This window comes from Oncorhynchus keta, chromosome 30 (assembly GCF_023373465.1).
Source record: "Oncorhynchus keta strain PuntledgeMale-10-30-2019 chromosome 30, Oket_V2, whole genome shotgun sequence".
Taxonomy (NCBI): Eukaryota; Metazoa; Chordata; class Actinopteri; order Salmoniformes; family Salmonidae; genus Oncorhynchus; species Oncorhynchus keta.
The window spans coordinates 20,787,521-20,808,494 of record NC_068450.1 but is presented as its reverse complement, the minus strand read 5'-3'; the positions used below and the strand labels follow the sequence as shown (position 1 = coordinate 20,808,494).

Sequence of the window (20,974 nt, the reverse complement as noted above, 5' to 3'; positions counted from 1 at the left end):
AGGATGAGATGTGGAGGAGGATGATGAGGGAGAGACAAACCAGCAGGATGAGAGGGGAAGGGAGAGACAGACCAGCAGGATGAGAGGTGGAGGAGGAGGGAGAGACAGACCAGCAGGATGAGAGGTGGAGGACGGAGAGACAGACCAGCAGGATGAGAGGAGGAGGAGGAGGGAGAGAGACCAGCATGATGGGAGGAGGAGGGAGAGACAGACCAGCAGGATGAGAGGAGGAGGAGGATGAGGGAGAGACAGACCAGCAGGATGAGAGGTGGAGGAGGGAGAGACAGACCAGCAGGATGAGAGGTGAAGGAGGGAGAGACAGACCAGCAGGATGAGAGGTGGAGGTGGAGGAGGAGGAGGGAAAGACATACCAGCAGGATGAGAGGTGGAGGAGGAGGGAGAGGGGTAGAGACAGCCAAGCATGCCTAAGCAATCAATCTTACCCTCTCATCTCTCAAACATTTTTTTGCGGGTGTGTGCCTTTGTTCTTGTGTCTGAAGGTGTTTTAATACTGCAGTGGGCTAAATCAGTCACACCAAGTGTTTCTCTGTAGCAGTGGTGGAAAAGTATCCAATTATTACTTGAATAAAAGTAAAGATACTTTAAAAGAAAATGACTCAAATAAAAGTGAAAGTCACGCAGTAAAATACTACTTGAGTAAAAGTCTAAAAGTATTTGGTTTTAAATATACTTAAGTATCAAAAGTAAATCTAATTGCTGAAATATACATATGTATCAAAAGTAAAAGTATAAATCATTTAAAAATCATTATATTAAGCAAACTAGACAGACCCATTTTCTTGTTTTTGTAATTTATGGTTAGCCAGGGGCACACTCCAACACTCAGACATCATTTACAAACAAAGCATGTGTGTTTAGTGAGTCCGCCAGATCAGAGGCAGTAGGGATGACCATGGAAGTTCTCTTGATAAGTGTGTGAATGGACCATTTTCCTGTCCTGCTAAGCATTCATAATGTAATGAGTACTTTTGGGTGTCTCTTTTGGCTGTCACTTTTCACCACTGCTCTGTAGTATTAAACAAATCTACTTTGAAACAAAAGTATCCATCTCATAAACATGGTTATGGGTGTAAAAAAAAGAAGACTGTTGTACCATGTCAGATATAGAGTTGACAATTATTCCATTTTTAGTTTGCAGCCCAATTTTAGAACATAGAAACTCCAGATCTTTGTCTGGTCTTTAAAAATAATGTTGATTAATTATGAAATTGCGAAAACTATCAATAACATTCCACCCATGAGGCCACGAGAGGGCAGTTTGATCATTTGTCTGCAGGAAAGTACTGCAATTGGAGAGCTTGGGACTATAAGACATAGCCGTGTTCTATTCAATGTTCTCTACCTATACAGGACTCGAAGTACCCCAATTCATATTGATAAGTTCAAAAGAATACAAGATAAAAACACCATTCAAACCAATGAGGGTTCTGAACTTTAAAGCCAATTATCTCAGAATCATCTTTTTGCAGATCGAAGCTCTCGAATGACCATCTCTCCCCATTCTCTCTCTTCTCCCCATTCTCTCTCTTCTCTCCATCTCTCTCTCTCTCCCCCTCCCTCCACCACAGGACTCTCCTAATGGGCTTTCTGTCTGCGCACTCTCATACACACAGAGACACTCTCATACACACAGAGACACTCATACACACAGAGACCCTCTCATACACACAGACACCCTCCCACTGCTCCTTCCATCTGTGTCTGTCGCTATGTGACATGAGGACCGATAATATCTGCCCCAATCCCTTCTCCTCCTCTCTTTTAGTCTCCTTCATGTTATGTTTTCATCTCTCTTTTATTCCTGCCTCCTTCCTGTTGTTTTCACCTCTCTTTTATTCCTGCCTCCTTCCTGTCTCCTTCCTGTTATGTTTTCCTGTTATCACCTCTCTTTATTCCTGTCTCCTTCCTGTTATGTTTTCCTGTTATGTTTTACACCTCTTTTATTCCTGCCTCCTTCCTGTTGTTTTGTACCTCTCTTTTATTCCTGCCTCCTTCCTGTTATGTTTTCACCTCTCTTTTATTCCTGTCTCCTTCCTGTTATGTTTTCACCTCTCTTTTATTCCTGCCTCCTTCCTGTTGTTTTTCACCTCTCTTTTATTCCTGTCTCCTTCCTGTTATGTTTTCACCTCTCTTTTATTCCTGTCTCCTTCCTGTTATGTTTTCACCTCTCTTTTATTCCTGTCTCCTTCCTGTTATGTTTTCACCTCTCTTTTATTCCTGTCTCCTTCCTGTTATGTTTTCACCTCTCTTTTATTCCTGTCTCCTTCATGTTATGTTTTCTGTTATGTTTTCACCTACCTCTTTTATTCTACTTGTTCCTTCCTGTTATGTTTTCTTTTATTCCTGTCTCCTTCCTGTTATGTTTTCACCTCTCTTTTATTCCTGTCTCCTTCCTGTTATGTTTTCACCTCTCTTTTATTCCTGTCTCCTTCCTGTTATGTTTTCACCTCTCTTTTATTCCTGTCTCCTTCCTGTTATGTTTTCACCTCTCTTTTATTCCTGTCTCCTTCCTGTTATGTTTTCACCTCTCTTTTATTCCTGTCTCCTTCCTGTTATGTTTTCACCTCTCTTTTATTCCTGTCTCCTTCCTGTTATGTTTTCACCTCTCTTTTATTCCTGTCTCCTTCCTGTTATGTTTTCACCTCTTTTTCCTTCCTGTTATTCCTGTCTCCTTCCTGTTATGTTTTCATTCCTCTCTTTGTTATGTTTTCACCTTCCTGCCTCCTTCCTGTTATGTTTTCACCTCTCTTTTATTCCTGTCTCCTTCCTGTTATGTTTTCACCTCTCTTTATTCCTGTCTTCCTTCCTGTTATGTTTTCACCCTGCCTCTTTTTATTCCTGTCTCCTTCCTGTTATGTTTTCACCTCTCTTTTCCTTTATGTTTTCCTGTCTTTTATTCCTTCCTTCCTGTTATGTTTTGTACCTCTCTTTCCTGTTATTCCTGCCTCCTTCCTGTTATGTTTTCACCTCTCTTTTATTCCTGTCTCCTTCCTGTTATGTTTTCACCTCTCTTTTATTCCTGCCTCCTTCATGTTATGTTTTCACCTCTCTTTTATTCCTGTCTCCTTCCTGTTGTTTTCACCTCTCTTTTATTCATGTCTCCTTCCTGTTGTTTTGTACCTCTCTTTTATTCCTGCCTCCTTCATGTTATGTTTTCACCTCTCTTTTATTCCTGTCTCCTTCCTGTTATGTTTTCACCTCTCTTTTATTCCTGTCTCCTTCCTGTTATGTTTTCACCTCTCTTTTATTCCTGTCTCCTTCCTGTTATGTTTTCACCTCTCTTTTATTCCTGTCTCCTTCCTGTTATGTTTTCACCTCTCTTTTATTCCTGCCTCCTTCATGTTATGTTTTGTACCTCTCTTTTATTCCTGTCTCCTTCCTGTTATGTTTTCACCTCTCTTTTATTCCTGCCTCCTTCATGTTATGTTTTGTACCTCTCTTTTATTCCTGTCTCCTTCCTGTTATGTTTTCACCTCTCTTTTATTCCTGTCTCCTTCATGTTATGTTTTCACCTCTCTTTTATTCCTGCCTCCTTCCTGTTATGTTTTTCCTGTCTCCTTCCTGTTACCTCTCTTTTATTCCTGTTATGTTTTCCTCCTTCATGTTATGTTTTGTACCTCTCTTTTATTCCTGCCTCCTTCATGTTATGTTTTCACCTCTCTTTTATTCCTGCCTCCTTCATGTTATGTTTTGTACCTCTCTTTTATTCCTGCCTCCTTCATGTTATGTTTTCACCTCTCTTTTATTCCTGCCTCCTTCATGTTATGTTTTGTACCTCTCTTTTATTCCTGCCTCCTTCCTGTTATGTTTTCACCTCTCTTTTATTCCTGCCTCCTTCATGTTATGTTTTGTACCTCTCTTTTATGTTTTGTACCTCTCTTTATTCCTGCTCCTTCCATGTTATGTTTTCACCTTCCTGCCTCCTTCATGTTATGTTTTGTACCTCTCTTTGTTATTCCTGTTATGTTTTCACCTCTCTTTTATTCCTGTCTCCTTCCTGTTATGTTTTCACCTCTCTTTTATTCCTGCCTCCTTCATGTTATGTTTTGTACCTCTCTTTTATTCCTGCCTCCTTCCTGTTATGTTTTGTACCTCTCTTTTATTCCTGTCTCCTTCCTGTTATGTTTTCACCTCTCTTTTATTCCTGCCTCCTTCATGTTATGTTTTCACCTCTCTTTTATTCCTGCCTCCTTCCTTCCTGTCTCCTTCATGTTATGTTTTCACCTCTCTTTATTCCTTCCTGTTATGTTTTCCTCCTTTATTCATGTTATGTTTTGTACCTCTCTTTTATTCCTGTCTCCTTCCTGTTATGTTTTCACCTCTCTTTTATTCCTGCCTCCTTCCTGTTATGTTTTCATCTCTCTTTTATTCCTGTCTCCTTCCTGTTATGTTTCATGTTATGTTTTCACCTCTCTTTTATTCCTGTCTCCTTCATGTTATGTTTTCACCTCTCTTTTATTCCTGCCTCCTTCCTGTTATGTTTTCACCTCTCTTTTATTCCTGCCTCCTTCCTGTTATGTTTTCACCTCTCTTTTATTCCTGTCTCCTTCATGTTATGTTTTCACCTCTCTTTTATTCCTGCCTCCTTCCTGTTATGTTTTGTACCTCTCTTTTATTCCTGTCTCCTTCCTGTTATGTTTTCACCTCTTTTATTCCTGTCTCCTTCCTCTTATGTTTTCACCTCTCTTTTATTCCTGCCTCCTTCATGTTATGTTTTCACCTCTCTTTTATTCCTGTCTCCTTCATGTTATGTTTTGTACCTCTCTTTTATTCCTGTCTCCTTCATGTTATGGTTTCACCTCTCGTGTCTACAGTCAACCATGGTACACGTTCTGGTTAATAGTTCCCAATGTTTGCATATTGTCGCTCATTGACTTATGGTGTGGGTTACTTATTAGGATGTACCCCTTATTTATCAAGTCATTCACTATTAATGACTATATACACTGAGGGTACAAAACATTAAGCTTCCTAGTACACCCACCCCACACTTTTGCCCTCAGAATAGCCTCAATTAATTGGGGCATGGACTCTACATGGTGTCGAAAGACAATCACTTTCACCAGATTTTGTCCTTGTTATATTAAGCCCCCCATCCCTCGCTCACACTTAACCCTGCCTTACCACACCTCACTGGGAGAAATACAGTAAGAAGCTCTGCTATCATCCTCTCATATCCCTCTCTCCCTCTCTGGAAGTCAGACACTGCAGTGATGCCCTCGGTTTGAGCAGGACACAGGTGCACACACACTTCAGAGTGAGAGAAAGAGAGGACTTTAGAGTCAGACATTCTTTATTCTCCTCTTTAAATCCTGGCATGGGGCGGCAGGTAGCCTAGTGGTTAGAGCGTTGGACCAGTAAATGAAAGGTTGCTAGATCAAATCCCAGAGCCGACAAGTTAAAAATCTGTCGTTCTGCCCCTGAACAAGGCAGTTAATCCACTGTTCCTAGGACGTCATTGTAAATAAGAATGTGTTCTTAACTGACTTGCCTAGTTAAATAAAAAATAAATGAGGCTCAGACATGACAGGCTGTGCCAGAGGAAAGAGGCAGGCAGGCAGGGAGGAACAAGGATGGGTGGGGTGGGGTCGATATGCAACCTCTATCCTCATTGGCAAGCCACTTTCTTTGCCTGCCTGCAAGGCTCAAGCTGATTGGCTGTGGCCTCACTGCAGCTACAGTTGTGGAGAAATGCTCTTTCTCTCTTTTCCTCATCACTCCCTTCCCCTCTATATATTCATAACTGTCTGCGACGGCAGCGGACAGACTGCTGGTGGGGATCGGCAGTTTCAGCCGGCCAGCCTGTGGCGGTTGAAGGATACTCATTTTCAGCACACATCGCAGCATGATTCATGTCAAGTTGGTCAATTACATTCAGCTCTGAAAAGCTCATGTGGCTTAAAGGGACATCTCTTTCTTGCTAGATTTCTCTTCCTTCCCTCCCTCTTTCTCCCTATTTCTCCCTCCCTCTATCCCTCCCTCTCTATCACTCCCTCTATCCCTCCCTCTCTCTATCGCTCCCTTTATCACTCCCTCCCTCTCTCTCTCTATCACTCCCTCTATCACTCCCTCCCTCTCTCTCTCTATCACTCCCTCTATCCCTCCCTCCCTCTCTCTATCACTCCCTCTATCCCTCCCTCCCTCTATCCCTCCCTCTCTCTATCACTCCCTCCATTCTTCCCTTCATCCCTCCCTCTCTCTATCGCTCCCTCTATCCCTCCCTCCCTCCCTCTCTCTATCACTCCCTCTATCCCTCCCTCCCTCTATCCCCCCCTCTCTATCACTCCCTCTATCCCTCCGTCCCTCTCTCCCTCACTCCATCCATTCTTCCCTTTATCCCTCCCTCTCTCTATCGCTCCCTCTATCCCTCCCTCCCTCCCTCTCTCTATCCCTCCCTCCCACTCTCTATCCCTCCCTCTACCTCCCTCTCTCTCACTCCCTCCCTTTATCCCTCCCTCTATCCCTCCCTCTACCTCCTTGTATCTCTTAATTAAGCCATTGTTTGTCCTTTCCTGTGCATTGCAGCCTCCCTACTAGCCTCCCTACTAGCCTCCCTACTAGCCTCCCTACTCCCTCCCTCTCCGTCTGCTCTGCTCTATCTGTGTGTCTCTCTTTCACCTCATGACCTCATCACCCAGTTCGACTCTATAGGTTTCTGTTGTAAGTTGACAGTCTAGGTTGGATTCTAATGCAGTTATATTCTACATTCAGGATGCCTGCTTTTCCTGGAACCCTTTTCTGCTATTGATTTTTTAATTTTATTATTTTAAACCGACTGCTGACTAATTTTGATCATCTGTCTCTTCTTGCAACCTAAAGACAGGTTTTTACGGCAGGGGCAGCCACATGAAGAGGTCAATAAAGAGGATGACGAAGACGGAAGGATAAACGACAAGAGACAGCCAGGGAAGGAAGAAACGTGGAGAAGGAGGGATGAGAAAGAGACTAAAATAAGAGGAGGAAGTGGAACTCCAAAGTGCCTAAGAAGACTGAGTGGGTGCCTGACGTTCTGGTCTGGAGTGTTTGGCTGGCTGGTGGCCTGCTGCCTCTGTGTACTGCTGCTGTCTCCTGGCCCTGCTAGGTGAGAGTAGAGCAAAGCACAGCACTGTGTGTGTGTTTATTTGTGTGTGTTTGGCCTTGAATGAGGCTATATGTGACCCTGACAGCCAGAGAGTCATTCCGTCCTGCTGCTGATCTGCAATCCGCCCACCTCCCCTCAGCCTCCACCTCCCACCAGCCTCCCCTCAGCCTCCACCTCCCACCAGCCTCCCCCTCCCCCAGCCTCCACCTCGTCATCAATACAAGGACACTGGTCGATAAGCTTCTGCTTTTTTATCTTTCACTTTTTCTAAACAGCCTGACCAGGCATACTAAACGCTACAGAAGCCGTGTCACAGTTCTGGATATTTGGGGTGGTTTTGGGGTTTCTGTCTGAAGAATGGAGTGACCAGCGCACGCAAGACTGAGACAGACAGACTGACGGACATAAGAAGAGGAAGCTGTCATTGGAAGGCCTCTCTCTAGGACAATGCATGTCTGAACTATATATCTCAGCATGCCAGAGTAAGGTCCCCCAATTTCGTCCTTTTTCTATGAGACAGAGCTGGCCTCTGCTCACCTCTATCTCTGAGAACTCATCCCATCGTCAGTGGATCAGGGATCTGCACCGTACCCAAGAAAACCCACTACTCCAGCCTCCATACCCAGAAACTCAAAGTCATTTCAAAGGACCAGCTTATTCATTGTATCCAGTATAACTAAGTCTTTCATTTAATTTCACGCACTCATCTCCTCTTGTCTTGCCAAGGAGTTTCCAATGTATTTTCGTCTGCATCAGGGCTTTTTGTTTGTGCACTAAGTCCCGATCGTGTCCAACCCTAGACCCTACTCTTTTATCCACTTCTTGTCCTGAGGGGCTGTAATGGCAGTCAATATGGGAAGTATGGCCATGGGCCGGGACACTAAGTGGTTGACCCTAGAGGTGTGTCGAGAGTTCCAGAGGGGTACCTGCTCCCGCTCGGACGCTGAGTGTAAGTTCGCCCACCCAGCCAGGAGCTGCCACGTGGACAATGGCAGAGTCATCGCCTGCTTCGACTCACTCAAGGTAACAGTCAGCATCACAAACAACACACACACACACACACACACACACACACACACACACACACACACACACACACACACACACACACACACACACACACACACACACACACACACACACACACACACACACACACACACACACACACACACACACACAGCAGGCACTGTCTGACAATAAGGTAAGGGAAAGCACTCTCTCTCTCAGACACACACCACACAACAAACCTGTAAATCGTTTTTGAAATTCATCAACTAGCCTACTAAGGAATAGACAATAGTTTTTACGTTTTGTGAATGAGATTACAAAACACGAAGAACACCTGTTCTTTCCATGATGTAGACTGACAAGGTGAATCCAGGTGAAAGCTATGATTCCTTATTAATGTTACTTGTTAAACCCACTTCAATCAGTGTAGATGAAGGGGAGGAGACGGGTTAAAGAAGGAGTTTTAAGCCTTGAGACAATTGAGACATGGATTGTGTGTGTGCCATTCAGAGGGTGAATGGGCAAGACAAAAGATTGAAGTGCCTTTGAATTGGGTATGGTAGTAGGTGCCAGGCGCACCGGTTTGAGTGTGTCAAGAACTGCAACGTTGCTGGGGTTTTAACGCTCAACAGTTTCCCACGTGTATTAAGAATGGTCCACCACCCAAAGGACATACAGCCAACTTGACACAACTGTGTTAGGCATTGGAGTCAACATGGGCCATCATCCCTGTGGAACGCTTTCAACTCCTTGTAGAGTTCATGCCTCAATGAATTGAGGCTGTTCTGAGGGCAAAAGGGGTTGCAACTCAATATTAGGAAAGTGTTCCTAATGTTTTTTACACTCAGTGTATATTATATTGGACCTGTGAAGAAGGAGTTGACTTATAAGCTGTTTTAAAAGATTTGTCAAGACCAAGAACTGTTCAACCACACCCACCCTCTGTGCCTTTCTCCTTGCTATCTATGAATCAGTTCTGAGGTAGAGCTGGGACGATAAACCAAACATTATCGACAACGATCATACTGATCACTTATCCCTGGCATTTTCTTGATATTGTTCATTACGATAAGTAGCCTATGCTAGAGAAATGTGAAGTTTGAAGTGAAATGAGTTTGCTAATATGGGTGATTGTTAATAGGACAATTGATGGGTAGTAGTAGTTTAAAATATAATTTAAAAAGTCCACAATGTTATAAACATATCTTTATTTTTATCATTATCGCATCAATTCAGGTAATTTATCCCATTACTCTGTACTGCTGATTCGGTGTCCCTTTACTCTGTACTGCTGACTAGCTGTCCCTTTACTCTGTACTGCTGACTAGCTGTCCCTTTACTCTGTACTGCTGATTCGGTGTCCCTTTACTCTGTACTGCTGACTAGCTGTCCCTTTACTCTGTACTGCTGATTCGGTGTCCCTTTACTCTGTACTGTTGACCAGCTGTCCCTTTACTCTGTACTGCTGACCAGCTGTCCCTTTACTCTGTACTGCTGACCAGCTGTCCCTTTACTCTGTACTGCTGATTCGGTGTCCCTTTACTCTGTACTGTTGACCAGCTGTCCCTTTACTCTGTACTGCTGACTAGCTGTCCCTTTACTCTGTACTGCTGACTAGCTGTCCCTTTACTCGCCACTGCTGACGAGCTGTCCCTTTACTCTGTACTGCTGACTAGCTGTCCCTTTACTCTGTACTGCTGACTAGCTGTCCCATTACTCTGTACTGCTGACTAGCTGTCCCTTTACTCGCCACTGCTGACGAGCTGTCCCTTTACTCTGTACTGCTGACTAGCTGTCCCTTTACTCTGTACTGCTGACTAGCTGTCCCTTTACTCTGTACTGCTGACTAGCTGTCCCTCTACTCTGTACTGCTGACTAGCTGTCCCTCTACTCTGTACTGCTGACTAGCTGTCCCTTTACTCTGTACTGCTGACTAGCTGTCCCTTTACTCTGTACTGATGACTAGCTGTCCCTTTACTCTGTACTGCTGACCAGCTGTCCCTCTACTCTGTACTGCTGACTAACTGTCCCTCTACTCTGTACTGCTGACTCCGTGTCCCTTTACTCTCTACTGCTGACTAGCTGTCCCTTTACTCTGTACTGCTGACTCCGTGTCCCTTTACTCTGTACTGCTGACTAGCTGTCCCTTTACTCTGTACTGCTGACCAGCTGTCCCTCTACTCTGTACTGCTGACTAGCTGTCCCTTTACTCTGTACTGCTGACTAGCTGTCTCATTACTCTGTACTGCTGACTAGCTGTCCCTTTACTCTGCACTGCTGACTAGCTGTCCCATTACTCTGTACTGCTGATTCGGGGTCCCTTTACTCTGTACTGCCCATTTGGGGTCCCTTTACTCTGTACTGCTGACTAGTTGTCCCTCTACTCTGTACTGCTGACTAGCTGTCCCTCTACTCTTTACTGCTGCCTAGCTGTCCTTTTACTCTGTACTGCTGACTCGCTGTCCCATTACTCTGTACTGCTGATTCGGGGTCCCTTTACTCTGTACTGCCCATTTGGGGTCCCTTTACTCTGTACTGCTGACTAGCTGTCCCTCTACTCTGTACTGCTGACTAGCTGTCCCTCTGCTGATGTGGCCCTGCCCCTCTACACAGAACCACTGCAGCTGCTCCCTGTCTGTGGCCCCTCTCACCTCCTCCCAGAGACAGCAGCACTACCACAGACAGACACACACCATTAACCACACAGTTGAGATGCAGCTATTTCGGGTGGATAGCCTTAGCACTGTGACTAGGCTTTGTAAATATAGTTTGTGTGCGTGCATGTGTGTGTGTCCGTGTGTTGTGTGTCTACTTGTTTGTGTGTGTGTGTGTGTGTGTGTCTATCCAGCATCCCCTGCAGAAAGAGAGAGACCCAGACAAGGGGTTCTCTGTCTGAGTGCAGCTGCTGTCTCCCCGTTTATTGAGTTAGAATGTATTATTCAGCCATTTTTCTGTGTTATGTCTTCCAGAGCCGGAGAGGGAGAGGGAGAGGGGGAGAGGGGGAGAGAGGGAGAGAGGGAGAGAGAGAGAGAGAGAGAGAGAGCAGCCTAGCAACAGCGCACACTCCTGCCTATCCATTGGACAGTTCAGTTTGATCTCTGTGAGTGGCTGTTTTTAGCACAGAGCAACAGCCTGCTTTCTGTATTGGTTGTAATTGAGGGTGAAGAGAAGCAAGGTGTTTTTTTAGTGTCAGAGGTGATAATGTGGTGCGTGAAAGGCAGTGAGCTGGCTGCCTGTCTGAGGTTGTGGTGTCACTGCAGCGTTGCTTAAAGAAAGTGTTTATGTGAGAGACAACGGACGGTCAACATTGCTCTCTCTTTATCAAGAGTCACACACACACCCAGACACACACACACCCAGACACACACACATCCGTCCTGTTTAAATGTTGCTCTCCAGTCCTCACTAAGGACATATTGATTGTACAACAGTGTAGCTCCACAGACTTCGTTTTTCTCACTTTTACTTATTCACTTTAAAGAACAAGGAAACAAGTTATGTTCCCAATCGTCATATGCCTCTATTTCATCCTTCCCTCCTCTCTCATTCCCCCTCCCTCCTTTCCTCCTCTCTCCTTCCCTCCTCTCTCCTTCCCTCCTCTCACCTTCCCTCCTCTCACCTTCCCCCTCCCAATGCTGCTAATTTATGGATTTATCTTTTAATGGCTTCCTCACTGTCCCCTCCATATCTAACATCTTCTCTGCAGTCCTCTCCTCTCCTACTGCTCCCCCATTAGCCCTGTCTGTCTGGCCAGGCTGACTGTCAACCTGTTGGGGGAAGGGAGGCATTAAACCTTGTAACAATGTCAACCCATTTTAAAATGATGATCATAGTGACTACCACATCTACTTGCTGGTTTAGATTCAGTTACACCGTTTGGAGACTAAATGCTTTCAGGAGTCAGAGCTTGTTTGGATGACGTAATTGTCTAGCATGCGGACAAGCATGAGCAGCAGGGCAAGATGGCTGAGAGATTTTCCCCCTCTGTAGTCCAGATCAAGTTGTTAGTCAGAGAAGTCTAGTCTTTGCTGTAAATGCTTTCTTAGCATGTTTTGTTTTATGTAGATACTACATGTTGTCATCCTTGTACAGGATGAATGCCCATCTCTCCCTTTCTCCCTCCCCCTCTCTCTCCCTCCTTTCCTCTCCCCTCTTTCTCCCTTAGCCCCCTCTCTCCCTTCCTCCCTCCCCCTCTATCTCCCTCCCTTCCCCTTCTCTCTCTCTCTCCCCCCCTCCCTCCCTCCCTCCCTCCCTCCCTCCCTCCCTCCTCCCTCCCTCCCTCCCTCCCTCCCTCCCCCCCTTCCCCTTCCCCCTCCTCCCTCCCTCCCTCCCTCCTCCCCCCTCTATTTCTCTCCTGTGCAGCACAGATGGTACTGTACAAGGAGGGACTTCATCCCTGTTTTTCAGTGTGTTACCATGGCTACCTAAGAGGAGGATTTTCCTGACCCAATATATTTTACTTGACATTACTTTTCATTTCTTTCTCCTCATGTTTCTCCTCTCCTCCTGTCTTTCTGTTCCCCCTCTCCACCTGTCTTTCTGTTTCTCCTCTCCTCCTGTCTTTCTGTTTCTCCTCTCCTCCTGTCTTTCTGTTTCTCCTCTCCTCCTGTCTTTCTGTTTCTCCTCTCCTCCTGTCTTTCTGTTTCTCCTCTCCTCCTGTCCTCCTGTTTCTCCTCTCCTCCTGTCTTTCTGTTTCTCCTCTCCTCCTGTCTTTCTGTTTCCCCTCTCCTCCTGTCTTTCTGTTTCTCCTCTCCTCCTGTCTTTCTGTTTCTCCTCTCCACCTGTCTTTCTGTTTCTCCTCTCCACCTGTCCTCCTGTTTCTCCTCTCCACCTGTCTTTCTGTTTCTCCTCTCCTCCTGTCTTTCTGTCCTCCTGTCTTCTGTTTCCCCCTCTCCACCTGTCCTCCTGTTTCTCCTCTCCACCTGTCTTTCTGTTTCTCCTCTCCTCCTGTCTTCCTGTTTCTCCTCTCCTCCTGTCTTTCTGTTTCTCCTCTCCTCCTGTCTTTCTGTTTCTCCTCTCCTCCTGTCTTTCTGTTTCTCCTCTCCTCCTGTCTTTCTGTTTCTCCTCTCCTCCTGTCTTTCTGTTTCTCCTCTCCACCTGTCTTTCTGTTTCTCCTCTCCTCCTGTCTTTCTGTTTCTCCTCTCCACCTGTCCTCCTGTTTCTCCTCTCCTCCTGTCTTTCTGTTTCTCCTCTCCACCTGTCTTTCTGTTTCTCCTCTCCACCTGTCTTTCTGTTTCTCCTCTCCTCCTGTCCTCCTGTTTCTCCTCTCCACCTGTCTTTCTGTTTCTCCTCTCCTCCTGTCTTTCTGTTTCTCCTCTCCTCCTGTCTTCCTGTTTCTCCTCTCCTCCTGTCTTTCTGTTTCTCCTCTCCACCTGTCTTTCTGTTTCTCCTCTCCTCCTGTCCTCCTGTTTCTCCTCTCCTCCTGTCTTTCTGTTTCCCCTCTCCTCCTGTCTTCCTCCTGTCCTCCTGTTTCTCCTCTCCACCTGTCTTTCTGTTTCTCCTCTCCACCTGTCCTCCTGTTTCTCCTCTCCTCCTGTCGTCCTGTTTCTCCTCTCCTCCTGTCTTTCTGTTTCTCCTCTCCACCTGTCTTTCTGTTTCCCTCTCCTCCTGTCTTTCTGTTTCTCCTCTCCTCCTGTCTTTCTGTTTCTCCTCCCAGCTGTCCTCCTGTTTCTCCTTCTGTCTTTCTCCTCCTCTCCACCTGTCTTCCTGTTTCTCCTCTCCTCCTGTCTTTCTGTTTCCCTCTCTCCTGACCTGTCTTTCTCCACCTGTCTTTCTGTTTCTCCTCTCCACCTGTCTTTCTGTTTCTCCTCTCCTCCTGTCCTTCTGTTTCTCCTCTCCACCTGTCTTTCTGTTTCTCCTCTCCACCTGTCCTCCTGTTTCTCCTCTCCTCCTGTCTTTCTGTTTCTCTGTTTCTCCTCTCCACCTGTCTTCCTGTTTCTCCTCTCCACCTGTCGTCCTGTTTCTCCTCTCCTCCTGTCTTTCTGTTTCTCCTCTCCACCTGTCTTCCTGTTTCTCCTCTCCTCCTGTCTTTCTGTTTCTCCTCTCCACCTGTCTTCATGTTTCTCCTCTCCAGCTGTCCTCCTGTTTCTCCTCTCCTCCTGTCTTTCTGTTTCTCCTCTCCACCTGTCTTCCTGTTTCTCCTCTCCACCTGTACTCCTGTTTCTCCTCTCCACCTGTCCTCCTGTTTCTCCTCTCCTCCTGACTTTCTTCCTGTTTCTCCTCTCCACCTGTCTTTCTGTTTCTCCTCTCCACCTGTCTTTCTGTTTCTCCTCTCCTCCTGTCTTTCTGTTTCTCCTCTCCTCCTGTCTTTCTGTTTCTCCTCTCCTCCTGTCCTCCTGTCTTTGTTTCTCCTCTCCTCCTGTCTTCCTGTTTCTCCTCTCCTCCTGTCTTTCTGTTTCTCCTCTCCTCCTGTCCTCCTGTTTCTCCTCTCCACCTGTTTCTCCTCTCCTCCTGTCTTCCTGTTTCTCCTCTCCTCCTCCTGTTTCTCCTCTCCTCCTGTCCTTCTCCTCCACCTGTTTCTCCTCCTGTCCTCCTGTTTCTCCTCTCCACCTGTTTCTCCTCTCCTCCTGTCTTCCTGTTTCTCCTCTCCTCCTGTCTTCCTGTTTCTCCTCTCCTCCTGTCCTCCTGTTTCTCCTCTCCACCTGTTTCTCCTCTCCTCCTGTCTTCCTGTTTCTCCTCTCCTCCTGTCTTTCTGTTTCTCCTCTCCTCCTGTCCTCCTGTTTCTCCTCTCCACCTGTTTCTCCTCTCCTCCTGTCTTCCTGTTTCTCCTCTCCTCCTGTCTTCCTCTTTCTCCTCTCCTCCTGTCTTCCTCTTTCTCCTCTCCACCTGTCTTTCTGTTTCTCCTCTCCACCTGTCCTCCTGTTTCTCCTCTCCACCTGTCTTCCTGTTTCTCCTCTCCTCCTGTCTTTCTGTTTCTCCTCTCCTCCTGTCTTTCTGTTTCTCCTCTCCTCCTGTCTTTCTGTTTCTCCTCTCCTCCTGTCTTTCTGTTTCTCCTCTCCACCTGTCTTTCTGTTTCTCCTCTCCACCTGTCTTTCTGTTTCTCCTCTCCACCTGTCTTTCTGTTTCTCCTCTCCTCCTGTCTTTCTGTTTCTCCTCTCCACCTGTCTTTCTGTTTCTCCTCTCCTCCTGTCTTTCTGTTTCTCCTCTCCTCCTGTCTTTCTGTTTCTCCTCTCCTCCTGTCTTTCTGTTTCTCCTCTCCACCTGTCTTTCTGTTTCTCCTCTCCTCCTGTCTTCCTGTTTCTCCTCTCCTCCTGTCTTCCTGTTTCTCCTCTCCTCCTGTCTTCCTCCTGTCCTCCTGTTTCTCCTCTCCACCTGTCTTTCTGTTTCTCCTCTCCTCCTGTCTTCCTGTTTCTCCTCTCCTCCTGTCTTCCTCCTCTCCACCTGTCTTTCTGTTTCTCCTCTCCTCCTGTCTTTCTGTTTCTCCTCTCCTCCTGTCTTTCTGTTTCTCCTCTCCTCCTGTCTTTCTGTTTCTCCTCTCTCTCTCTTTTTTTACTTATTCCACAAGATCAGAAATGTAAGCAGCTCAGATCTGCACTGTGTGTTGTACTGTACAGTAGGTAGAGCTGGGATCATTAGAGAGATGAGAGGATCCATTAATAGGTCGGATAGGGGTGGGCTTTTCTATCACCTCATAGTTTAGGTTAGTTAGTTTACCAACCTGATAATGTTATGATAATAAAACGTGTATTTTACCTTTATTTTACCAGGTAAGACCCATTGAGGTATAAAAAAAAAGAATTACAGAAAAATACTAAATACACACAAAAGACAAAGTGTCACAAGTTACAGATACAATTGAAGATTAGAAACAACTGCAGTTATCACACAGTGTTGCTGATCAGAGTCTTAAAAACAGGCAAGGACACTCCCTTAACTTGAATATAATTTGAAGCATGTTCCGGGATGGAAGGGCATTATGGGAAAAAATATTGTTTCCCCATCTCAGTTCTAGCCTTAGGAACAGACAAGGACAACAGCGACGGTGAACGAAGACTATATTGAGTGACTGATCTGGTCAGTAAGGAACAGAGATATAAAGGGAGCTGTCCATCAATGCTTTGGACACAGAAGTGTATCAGTGCTTTTGCCCCCTGGTGGAGGGAGAGGTCCAAAAGCACTGATACACTTTGGTGTTCACAGTGATGGGTGAGTGATTTAGCATTGGTAATACATCTTAAAGCACCATGATACACTGTGTGCAGAGTTTAAGGTCCTTGCTGAGGTCTGCATATAGATAATATCACCATAATCCAGCACTGATTCAAAAAAGGTGCTTTGAACAAGATATTTTCTGACTAACATTGAAAAGCAAGATTTGTGCCTGAAATAGAAACTAAATTCCAACTTCGGTTTCTTGGTCAAGTTTATTTTTTTATTTAACACATCATGGTAGCAACACAACATAACAACAACATGGTAGCAGCACAACATGGTAGCAGCACAAAACATGGTACAAACATTATTGGGCACAGACAACAGCAAAAAGGGCAAGAAGGTAAAGACAACAATACATCACACAAAGCAGCCACAACTGTCAGCAAGAGTGTCCATGATTGAGTCTTTGAATGAAGAGATAAAACTGTCCAGTTTGAGTGTTTGTTGCAGCTCGTTCCAGTCGCTAGCTGCCACGAACTGAAAAGAGGAGCGACCCAGGGATGTGTGTGCTTTGGGGACCTTTAACAGAATGTGACTGGCAGAACGGGTGTATGTGGAGGATGAGGGCTGCAGTAGGTATCTCAGATAGGGGGGAGTGAGGCCTAAGAGGGTTTTATAAATAAGCATCAACCAGTGGGTCTTGCGACGGGTATACAGAGATTACCAGTTTGCAGAGTAGTATAGAGTGCAGTGAAGTGTCCAATAAGGAACATTGGTGGCAAATCTAATGGCCGAATGGTAAAGAACATCTAGCCACTCGAGAGCACCCTTACCTGTAGATCTATAAATTATGTCTCCGTATTCTAGCATGGGTAGGATGGTCATCTGAATCAGGATTAGTTTGGCAGCTGGGGTGAAAGAGGAATGATTATGATAGAGGAAACCAAGTCTAGATTTAACTTTAGCCTGCAGATTTGATATGTGCTAAGAGGACAGTCTACCGTCTAACCGTACTCCCAAGTACTTGTATGAGGTGACTCTAAACCCTCAGAGGTAGTAATCAAACCAGTGGGGAGAGGGGCATTCTTGCTACCAAACCACATGACCTTTGTTTTAGAGTTGTTCAGAACAAGGTTAAGGACAGAGAAAGCTTGTTGGATACTAAGAAAGCTTTATTGTAGAGCATTTAACACAAAATCCGGGGAGGGACCAGCTGAGTATAAGACTGTATCATCTTCATATAAATGGATGAGAGCGCTTCCTACTGCTTGTGCTATGTTGTTGATGTAAATTGAGAAGAGCGTGGGGCCGAGGGTTGAGCCTTGGGGTACTCCCTTGGTGACAGGCAGTGGCTGAGACAGCAGATGCTTTGACTTTATACTCTGCACTTTGAGAGAGGTAGTTAGGAAACCAGGCCAAAGACCCCGCAGAGACAGCAATACTCCTTATCCGGCCCACAAGAATGGAATGGTCTACCATATCAAAAGCTTTGGCCAAGTAAATAAAAATAGCAGCTCAACATTTCTTAGAATCAAGGGTAATGGTGACATCATTAAGGACCTTAAGGTTGCAGTGACACATCCATAACCTAAGTGGAAACCAGATTGCAAACCGAAGAGATATCAAGAAAGCCAGTGAGTTAATTATTGACAAGTTTTTCCAACACTTTTGATAAACAGGGCAAAATTGAAATATGCCTATAACAGTTAGGATCAGCTTGGTCTCGCCCTTTAAATAAAGGATGCCCAGTGACTGCCTTCCAAGAAATGGGAACCTCTCTAGAGAGGAGAGACAGGCTTGGCGATGATAGGGGCAGCAACCTTAAAGAAGAAAGCGTCTAAACCATCTGGCCCAGATGTTTTCGTTGGGGTCAAGTTTAAGGAGCTCCTTTAGCACCTCGGACTCAGTGACCGCCTGCAGGGAGAAACTTTGTAGCGTGGCAGGGGAAAAAAGAGGGAGAAGCATCTGGGATAGTCACATTAGAAAGGGTGGGAGATGAGGAAATGTTGGACTGGCAAGGAAGCATGGCTGAGTCAAATAGGAATCCTGACTTAATGAAGTGGTGATTAAAGAGCTCAGCCATGTGCTTCTTGTCAGTAACAACCACATATTCAACATTAAGGGACATGGGCAGCTGTGAGGAGGATGGTTTATTCTTCAGAACTGTTTAAAGCTGCTGTTTAAAACCATATTCCAGAACTTCTTGGGGTTAGACCCACAGAGAGAGAACTGTTCCTTAAAGTAACTAACTTTGGCCTTCCGGATAGCCCGAATGCACTTATTTCTCATTTGCCTGAATGAGAGCCAGTCAGCCTGAGTATCAATGTGCTGTTTAAAATTGAGCTTTTCATCTAACCAAATCCCAAGATACTTATAGGAGTTGACCCTATCAATTTGCTGGCCTTTTATTGTTCAAATCTGCAAGTGACTCCATCTTTAAATGCGCTAGAATAAATAATTGTGTCATCAGCATACAGATGGAGATTTGCAGTCAGAGGTCTTCCCTATATCATGTATGTGCAGTGTAAAAAGGATCAGACCTAAAATTGAGCCCCGGCGAACTCTTTTGTAAGCCTTCGAAAATCTGATTTCATACCCTCCTGTGCTACACACTGTGTTCTGTCAGAAAGGTAGTTCTGGCACCAATCCAATGCATCAACACTTAAAGCAACCTTTTTTAATCTATGCAACAGCAGGGCATGGTCAACAGTCAACAGTGTCCAAGGTCTTCGATACGTCCATACTGAGCTCTCATTACTGACATCCCTGAAAAAGCTTGCCCTCTCTAGTGTGTGTGTGTGTGCGTGTGTGTATTAATGTGGTTGTCTATATACAGTATGCCTTTACTGTATGTTTTTCAGTGATATATAATGCTCTATGAACAACCCCCTGGGTGGTGATATATATAATGCTCTGTGAACAAACCCCTGAGTGGTGATATATATAATGCTCTATGAACAACCCCCTGGGTGGTGATATATATATAATGCTCTATGAACAACCCCCTGGGTGGTGAAATATATATAATGCTCTGTGAACAACCCCCTGGGTGGTGATATATATATAATGCTCTGTGAACAACCCCATTGGTGGTTATATACAGTGCATTCAGAAAGTATTCAGACCCCTTGACTTTTTCAACATTTTGTTACGTTACAGCCTTATCCAAGAATTGATTTAATAAAACAAATGCCTCATCGATCTACACACAAAACCCCATAATGAAAAACCAAAAGCATGTTAAAATAAAATAAATACCTTATTTACTTAAGAATTCAGACCCTTTGCTATGAGACTCGAAATTAAGCTCTGGTGCATCCTGTTTCCATTGATCATCCTTGAGATGCTTAACCAACTTGATTGGAGTCCACTTGTGGTAAATTTAATTGTTTGGACATGATTTGGAAAGTCACACACCTGTCTATATAAGGTCCCACATTTGACAGTGCATGTCAGAGCAAAAACTAAACCGAATCAATGTCCGTAGAGCTCCGTGACAGCATTGTGTCGAGGCACAGATCTGGGGAAGGGTACTAAGACATTTCTGTAGCATTGAAGGTCCCCAAGAACACAGTGTCCTCCATCATTCTTAAATGGAAGAAGTTTGGAACCACCAAGACTCTTCCTAGAGCTGGCTGGCCAGCCAAACTAACCAATCAGGGGAGAAGGTCATTGGTCTGGGAGGTGACCAAGAACCCAATAGTCACTCTGACAGAGCTCTAGAGTTCCTCTGTGGAGATGGGAGAAACTTCCAGAAGGACTAACATCTCTGTAGCACTCCACCAATCAGGCCTTTATGGTAGAGTGGCATGACAGCCAAAATACACCTAAAGACTCTCAGACCATGAGAAACAAGATTCTCTGGTGTGATGAAACCAAGATTTAACTCTTTGGCCTGAATGCCAAGCGTAACGTCTGGAGGAAACCTGGCACCATCCCTACAGTGAAGCATGGTGAAGGCAGTATCATGCTGTGGGGATGTTTTTCAGTGGCAGGGACTGGGAGACTAGTCAGGATCGAGGGAAAGATGAACAGAGCAAAGTACAGAGAGATCCTTCATTAAAAAAAACTGCTCCAATCGAACATCACTGGAGAGACCTAAAAAAAAGCTGTGCAGCGACACTCCCCATCCAACCTGACAGAGCTTGAGAGGATCTGCACAGAAGAATGTGAGAAACTCCCCAATTACAGGTGTGCCAAGCTTGTAGGGTCATACCCAAGAAGACTAGAGGCTGTAATCGCTGCCAAATGAGCTTCAACAAAGTACTGAGTAAAGGGTCTGATAGTTCGGGGTATTGTGTGTATATTGATGAGGGGGAAAAAACGATGTAATACATTTTAGAATAAGGCTGTAACGTAACAAAATTTGAAAAAGTCAAGGGGTCTGAATACTTTCCCAATGCGCTGTATATAATGCTCTGTAAAAAAACAAACACCTGGGTGGTGATATAGGAGACAGTGTGACTCTCCTCTTCCTACCCTTCAAGCTGCGTCCTACCAGTCCAGAGCTCACACACACAGACACACACACACCAGCACTTCCCGTTCAGATGTCCTCTCAGTGTCCTCATCACAGCGCGACTCCATCCATCACCATTACTGTCTCCCCTCTGTGACATCACTACCTCGCTAGTCCCAATCCCTGCTGGCTGCCTCCCTACTGGCCTCCTGGCAGGGAGGGCATGAGGCGGAGGAGGGCTGGTGGCAGGCAGGGGTGGGGGAGGGGAAGGGGGGTTGGTGGTAGGGAGGCCACGAGGCAAAGGGGGG

General features: G+C 45.4%; 1 protein-coding gene and 3 long non-coding RNA genes across 16 annotated transcripts in view; 1 reads left to right on the top strand and 3 right to left on the bottom strand.

Annotated features, from left to right (window-relative positions):
• Positions 1-20,974, top strand: part of mbnl3 (muscleblind-like splicing regulator 3) — a 97,394-nt gene that overhangs the window by 25,210 nt on the left and 51,210 nt on the right. For 9 of the 10 annotated variants that reach the window (XR_008086486.1, XR_008086485.1, XM_052486903.1 and 6 more), the window contains exon 2: positions 6,841-8,125. The exons of the other annotated variant lie outside the window; for it this stretch is intronic. Coding sequence is in view for 7 of the 9 variants with exons in the window: in XM_052486903.1 (XP_052342863.1) it covers positions 7,943-8,125 (183 nt within the window). In the remaining 2 variants the exon portion in view is untranslated. The remainder of the gene's footprint in view (positions 1-6,840; positions 8,126-20,974) is intronic. 10 annotated transcript variants of the gene reach the window in all.
• LOC127913685 (uncharacterized) lies at positions 1,015-6,113 on the bottom strand. Of its 4 annotated transcripts, XR_008086511.1 has the most exons (10): positions 4,587-6,113; positions 4,302-4,340; positions 4,034-4,073; positions 3,757-3,796; positions 3,416-3,494; positions 2,989-3,376; positions 2,391-2,663; positions 2,109-2,264; positions 1,957-2,070; positions 1,015-1,848 (listed from the first exon to the last, which is right to left on the bottom strand). It is a non-coding gene; the product is annotated as an uncharacterized LOC127913685 (long non-coding RNA). The 4 variants fall into 4 exon arrangements; XR_008086512.1 differs by lacking the exons at positions 3,757-3,796; positions 4,034-4,073; positions 4,302-4,340 and having other exon boundaries at positions 2,989-3,455; XR_008086514.1 differs by lacking the exons at positions 3,416-3,494; positions 3,757-3,796; positions 4,034-4,073; positions 4,587-6,113 and having other exon boundaries at positions 2,989-3,336; positions 4,302-4,378.
• On the bottom strand, positions 12,498-13,567 carry LOC127913697 (uncharacterized). Its single transcript, XR_008086539.1, has 3 exons — positions 13,386-13,567; positions 13,036-13,335; positions 12,498-12,894 (listed from the first exon to the last, which is right to left on the bottom strand). It is a non-coding gene; the product is annotated as an uncharacterized LOC127913697 (long non-coding RNA).
• LOC127913690 (uncharacterized) lies at positions 14,469-16,135 on the bottom strand. Its single transcript, XR_008086526.1, has 3 exons — positions 15,214-16,135; positions 14,663-15,088; positions 14,469-14,546 (listed from the first exon to the last, which is right to left on the bottom strand). It is a non-coding gene; the product is annotated as an uncharacterized LOC127913690 (long non-coding RNA).